The following is a 6,083-nucleotide window of genomic DNA, read 5'->3' on the forward strand; positions in this document are numbered from 1 at the left end:
CGGCTAGCGAGCGACGTAATTAATAGCTCGAGTAGTGTCCGAAATGTTACTTTGCCAAGGTGCTCCCCATATAGTGCACTATATGGGGAGCACTAGGGAGTAGGGAGTGAGTGGGTGATTTCGGACACAGCCATAGTGATTTCTTTGGAATTCTTGTGAAGTCATATGGAGGTATTTTGTCTTTGTACTGTGGATGGAGGTAGTGCACTTTTATATCTTCTATCTTATAGCCTTATCATATTGATGCTAAATTAATATAAACCATACAAGACATGAAGTGTTTTGAATAGAGATTATAAGTTGTGTGCATTATGTTTGACTAAGAGAATGGAAGCAGTAAACTACTTTCTGTGTGGATATAAACATACTCAAATTAATGTTGAGACTAAAATACTAAAAGGCTTGACAGCTGCCGAGGGAGGGATGGGACCTGGCTCGGCCATGCCTGAGGGATTATCTGTCTGCTTAGTTAATATTGCTAGTGTGGACCAGTAGTGGACCGTGTCGTCTTATTTTGGCATTGTCAACATATTTAGCCTTTTCAAAAGAAAGTAGAACCTTCCCTATAAACGGGTAGACAAAAGTGTTGCAACCATCTAGGCTTCTAGGGAACAGCTAATGCGCAATCATCCTTCTCCAGCATGACGACGATGAGTAATCTTGAATAGAATATGATTGTTACGTACAAGAAACAAATGCTGATGAGGTTATATTTTCTCTTCTTATTGTTTTTAACATTAGATAGTAATTCTGTGCTGTACCTGTGTATTTGTCTCTCATGGTTGCTAACTTCATTCTAGTCCTTATGTTTCTACTCTACACTTCTTTTAAATTGAATTACTTAAAAAAAATAAATGAACAAAAGAGAAAGCAATGATTCCTGTAGTTATAGTCACATGTGCAGTTTATAACTTTATCACAAAAGCAGACTGGCTAAAATGAGCCAAGCGCTGACACAATTAATGATGCTTCAGTCCCCACTGAAAATGGTTACCATTGCCGTTTATGCACATCCGTGGAGTCAATTTGTGCGTTTCTTTGTTCAGTTGCTTTCCATGTCTTCAACATTGATATACATACTTGTGTCTACAGCAGAAAACTCTTATATTTTGTAGTCGTTTAACAGTGAACAATGAAAAGTGACACAGTAGAGTTTGACCTTGTCATGTCTTTTTTTTTTCAAATCTGGGAAAAAGTCACTAACAGAAACCGTTTTGTCTTCTTTAGGCACTATGTAGTCAGAGGTCCTGAGAAAACTCCATATGAAGGTAAAACCTGCTGACAGTTAAAGAACACCCATGCTTCTGTTAATGAGCAAGTTTAGACAAGTTGCTACCTCGTGATCATCATCAAGTGTGCACCATTTGACTCAACCCACTCATTCATTCACACGGCCTAATTTTTTATCTGTGCCATTTGACGTCATGTCTGTTTTTCAGGAGGATATTATCATGGAAAGCTCATATTTCCACGGGAGTTTCCTTTTAAACCACCAAGTATCTATATGATAACACCAAACGGGAGATTTAAGTGTAACACAAGGTAAGAATACGGTTTCTTATTCCTCCAATTAATTCAAATTGAGAATTAATATGCATAAAAGTTATTTGCATTGCTTTTAAACCTTGGTCCCCTGCATCCCCACAGGTTATGTTTGTCCATCACAGACTTCCATCCGGATACATGGAACCCTGCGTGGTCCGTGTCTACGATCCTCACAGGTTTGCTCAGCTTCATGGTGGAAAAAGGGCCGACCCTTGGCAGCATTGAAACTTCTGACTACACAGTGAGTTTAAAAAAAACATGTCACAGATGCAGAATAGTGACATGAATGTGATGGCTCAGATATTTAATGTGCTTTTTGTTATTTTTCCCAGAAAAGACAGCTGTCAGCCCAAAGCCTGGCCTTCAACCTCAAAGACAAAGTGTTCTGCGAGCTGTTTCCTGATGTAGTCGACGTAAGTGTGAGGAGATCACTAAGTTGCAGTGTTTTTCTCTCCTTTGTCATATTTTTGCTCTGATATTTTGAAGAGATTAAAACTGTGGTAGCACTTCGAGCAACACATTTTGGCTTGTGACCTTCATCAGGGACCATGGTGCTTGGAAGGAGGCGAAGCTGTGCCAGGAATTTCTACTCTCTTTTGACCTAATATCCTCTGATCTCTCTTCTCCACCAGGAGATGAAGCAGAAGCAAAAGGCCCAGGAGGAATTAAGCGCCCGTACTCAGCCCCTCCCCTTACCCGATGTGGTGCCTGACGGCGACCCTCAACACGCCCACTATGGCCTCCCAGCCCTGAACGGAGGTCCTGTCCCCCTGGGGCGAGCCAACCCCGCTCCAGGCCTGCAGCAGGCCAATCGCAACCATGGACTTCTAGGAGGGGCTCTAGCCAATTTGTTTGTGATCGTAGGCTTTGCGGCGTTTGCCTACACGGTCAAGTACGTGCTGAGGAGCATAGCCCAGGAGTGAGAGGAGCCGGTGTGGTAGGGCAACGCTCTCCCCCCCACCCGGTGAGCCAGCTAGTGGACTCCACATTCTACAAATACACTACGTGGGGGAGGGATGTTCAGTCCTGGGTTAAACCCCTCCACGACCACCACCACACCTACCACCACCATGGACTTTGGAAGACAGAAACTCAAAGACCACCCACCCAGGAAGGACTGAGAGGAGGAGAAGGAGGAGGAGGAGGTGGGGTGGTGGACGGGAGTGGATGTAGGGCTGGGGGATTGGAGGGGTTTATTAAAACGGTTGTGATCCAATCTTCAGTGCTTCAGTGATTTATATCAGTCGTAGGAGCAAACTTGGCTCATGGGTTGTGGAAAAGTGTAGAACTGTGGGCTGCAGATAAGTCAGAGTTTGTTGCATCATAACAATGGAGCTGTCACATCAGAAATGTACTTTCCTGAGAAAGCAACATTGTTCTCCTGCAGTAACAATAATATTACAATGTTTCCATGAGAGAGCTTCAGGTTTCATAATCTGCAACTGCCGGTCAACAAAACTGTTTAGTTTTCTAATTTCACAGGTGGCACTACGTGCTGTGCGGGGGCATGTGTATGAACATCTAGAAAGGGGAAAAGATATTTTTCCAGATTAAATGGAGCACAAGTTGAAGCTCATAGGAAAGCGCTCTTAAATCAACAAACATTTCTGACATGATTGATGACCTCTGTAACATCTGGAAGCTCTTTGGTAATCAGTGTCAAACAGGAAGCCGATGTACAACAGCAATACTAAGGTGCACACAAAAGTGAAGATTAGTACACAACTACGTGGCACAAATTCTGCCTCATTTAATTGTCAGTACTGCTTTATCTCATTGGTGGGGTCTATTTTCTGCATCAGTGCACGCAGCTGATGATGATGCGCCAGTAATCTGCCTACAACAGAGCACTGATAGGTGTATTAATATCTGTTTTTCTCTTTATATAGAAATACAAAAAAAAACACAAATTAGATATATCAGTCTTTGAAACCGATTCTGATCCAGTCTGATGTGAGTCCAGATGTTCTCTCAAGTCAACTCATGAGCCAAGCAAAGTCTGCACAGAAGTAAACAGAGACCAGTACCTTTTTTTAAATTGGCTTCGCTGACCAGTATAGCACCAGTCTATATGGGTCCAAATAAGGAGACACATGAAGAGAACCAACATTTTGTTTCTGTGTAATACATTTTCTTTTTGATAATTTTTTTTTCTTTTGTGTTTTTTGTTCTCTTTATTTATAGAAACAGCCGGCTTGTCTGCCATGGTTCTAAGGAAAAGTTGTTTGCTAGGCAGGGCAGTGCAGTAAAACCTGAGGACAGGCAGTGGCCCCGGCTCACATAATTGCAGATAATTTACTGTTGTGCATTGCATTTAGTAAAGTTGGTTCCACTGTGTATCTAATGTTTCAACAGAAAAATGGTCTGAAAGCAGAAGATTCTCCTGTCTATTGCTCTTCTTTTCTTGGCACCATCTCAAAAAAAAAAAAAAAAGACAAACTGATGATGATGGGAGTGTGTTTCTGTGATTATACAGCAAATGCCCAAATCTCCATGCTTCAGTTAATCTTGTGTGACATTGTATGTTTTCATAGTAAATGCAAATAAATTACCCTGCTTGGCAGGGCATTTAATAAAACCTTGTGTCAGTCTCCTTCTGTGACAAATCACACCCTGATCAAGTTGTCGTTTAATCAAGAGGTAAACTTTTATTTACTTCCAACGAAGACGCCTTTGAATTAATCAATCTGCACACACAGACGAGGACTCTTAACTTCCTTAACTGACTGCACACATACCACAGAATGGAATTCCAGAGAACACCTGAGGCAAGCCTTCCTTGGAAAGGTGCAACTCCCCACGTGACTACGTCAGTAAAGTGTGCTTTAAGAGTGCGGAGCTTAGCAAGGTGACAGCACACCTCAGTGAGCCCAGCAGAGACTTCACTTGGAGAAGCAAAGCAGTCTCAGTCCTGCAACCTAGTAAGTATTTCACCATGGCTCTTAGGTGTAGCTAATAATACTAATGTACTGTTTGATGATGTTGTTGCAGAGCAGTTACTGGAAAAAGTTTTTCCTACATATTTCTCTAAACTATTTTTGTCATGTTGCTATATTGCAGGCTTCTGATACATTATCAGGATTCCTCCACTCTGCTGAATCACCATGTGTCCAAATGAGGAGCTCGAGTGTGTCGTGTGCTGTAACGAGTACTCGCGCAGCGACCGGATCCCGAGGGTCCTCCACTGCAACCACACCTTCTGCGCCCCTTGCCTGGAAACAATGTCCAAGCTGGAGGGCATCATTTACACCGTCTCCTGCCCCCTGTGCCGCTGGATTACCTGCACCCGAGCCAGCCTGACCCTACCTGGAGCCCTGTGGGTCAACACAGAGATCTGGGATCAGATTGCAGAGGAGCACAGGACGAAAGCGGATCAGTCAGTGGAGGATTTGAAAGACACAAAGACCCTGCTCATCACGCCAAATGTGTAAGTAGCTGGTTCATGCCTTTGAGAGGAGTTGTTGTGGTTTCTATACAGTATCTGCTAATCATTTATGCAAGCCAAATAGCTAAAGAAAATATTTCCCTCTTTTTCTTTTTAGACCCGTTTCAAGGCGGTCTGGTTTCCCTTCAGCGCTCCAAAAGTTGCTCAGCTGTGTGCTGCTGCAAAGAGGGAACATGGACGGGTGCTGACAGTTTAATGCCTCAAGAAATTCCAGGGGCACTTGCCGTTGTTATCATGTCTAACTTGACAGACCTGATGAATATGTGCATGACTCAGTGACCATTGCATGATCACAGTTACATGTAACGAACAGGCTGCATTTGTGTGTTGCGAGAAGCAAAAGAATGATCGGCTTCGTGTGAAGTTTTAAGTCCTTTTTGAGTTGAGCCCGGAGGTGGCTCTAAAAGGACGGCACTGACTTTAAATCTACAAGTTCTGACCTGTGAATCTGTGATTTACTACAGTGAAACTAATGAAAGATAGAAACAAATCAACTCTTACTTCATCTTCAGATCTTTTCAATGCCATCTCGAAATAAATAATTCAGTAGTAACAGGGCTGCTGTGAATGTTTATTATATATATATATATATAATAATTATATATTATATAATTGTATATATTGTATAGTTGTAATGTGTTGTTAACTGGTTGGTCACTTTGCATTTTGGTACATCTGTAAGAAAATCAGATCTGATGTGCATTTGAAGTCTGTAACTCTGTATCACTGATATGAAGGATTCATATCATCAAAGCTACTCTAAATTTATAAAGTTGTATAACGTGAGTCTAAATGGAATCATAACTGTGAACTGTCTCTAAGTTGTCTGTGTTACAGACAATTGTGCACATTTCGAAGCTATTTAACAAACGTCATCTGTGAATAAATGCTCTTGTATTTAAACATGGAAACCGTTTTATTAAAAGTTGTTCAAAAGTGTCTCTCGACTAGTGTCCTGTGGTTTTCGGTTGTTTTCTTTTTTGTTGTTTTTTGTTTGAGAGAAAAGAGAAGTATGTACACTATATGAAAAAACAGTTTCTACTTTTTTGTTGAGTCTGTCCAATGAAAATGCTGTAGCACACATGAACAAAAA

General features: G+C 41.7%; 2 protein-coding genes across 2 annotated transcripts in view; both read left to right on the plus strand.

The window, feature by feature from the left end:
- ube2j2 (ubiquitin-conjugating enzyme E2, J2 (UBC6 homolog, yeast)) overlaps positions 1–4,123 on the plus strand; it is a 9,852-nt gene extending 5,729 nt beyond the window's left edge. The window contains exons 3-7 of the mRNA XM_008278604.1: positions 1,228–1,268; positions 1,440–1,542; positions 1,648–1,786; positions 1,878–1,958; positions 2,178–4,123. Coding sequence (XP_008276826.1) covers positions 1,228–1,268; positions 1,440–1,542; positions 1,648–1,786; positions 1,878–1,958; positions 2,178–2,468 — 655 coding nt within the window. The 3' untranslated portion in view covers positions 2,469–4,123. The remainder of the gene's footprint in view (positions 1–1,227; positions 1,269–1,439; positions 1,543–1,647; positions 1,787–1,877; positions 1,959–2,177) is intronic.
- A 270-nt stretch (positions 4,124–4,393) lies between these two features.
- On the plus strand, positions 4,394–5,929 carry LOC103354977 (RING finger protein 208-like). The gene is made up of 3 exons (XM_008278605.1): positions 4,394–4,466; positions 4,606–4,972; positions 5,088–5,929. The coding sequence occupies exons 2-3, from the start codon at positions 4,650–4,652 to the stop codon at positions 5,176–5,178; spliced, it is 414 nt and encodes a 137-aa protein (XP_008276827.1). The 5' UTR covers positions 4,394–4,466; positions 4,606–4,649; the 3' UTR covers positions 5,179–5,929.
- The last annotated feature ends 154 nt before the right edge of the window (positions 5,930–6,083 follow it).

Source organism: Stegastes partitus, unplaced genomic scaffold (genome assembly GCF_000690725.1).
Source record: "Stegastes partitus isolate 25-593 unplaced genomic scaffold, Stegastes_partitus-1.0.2 Scaffold128, whole genome shotgun sequence".
Taxonomy (NCBI): Eukaryota; Metazoa; Chordata; class Actinopteri; family Pomacentridae; genus Stegastes; species Stegastes partitus.

Excerpts from the sequence above, each read along its gene's own strand:
- LOC103354977 (XM_008278605.1), top strand. The coding sequence starts at position 4,650 with ATGTGTCCAAATGAGGAGCTCGAGTGTGTCGTGTGCTGTAACGAGTAC. Across the intron at positions 4,973-5,087 it reads CTGCTCATCACGCCAAATGT|ACCCGTTTCAAGGCGGTCTG; the intron begins GTAAGTAGCTGG and ends TTTTCTTTTTAG.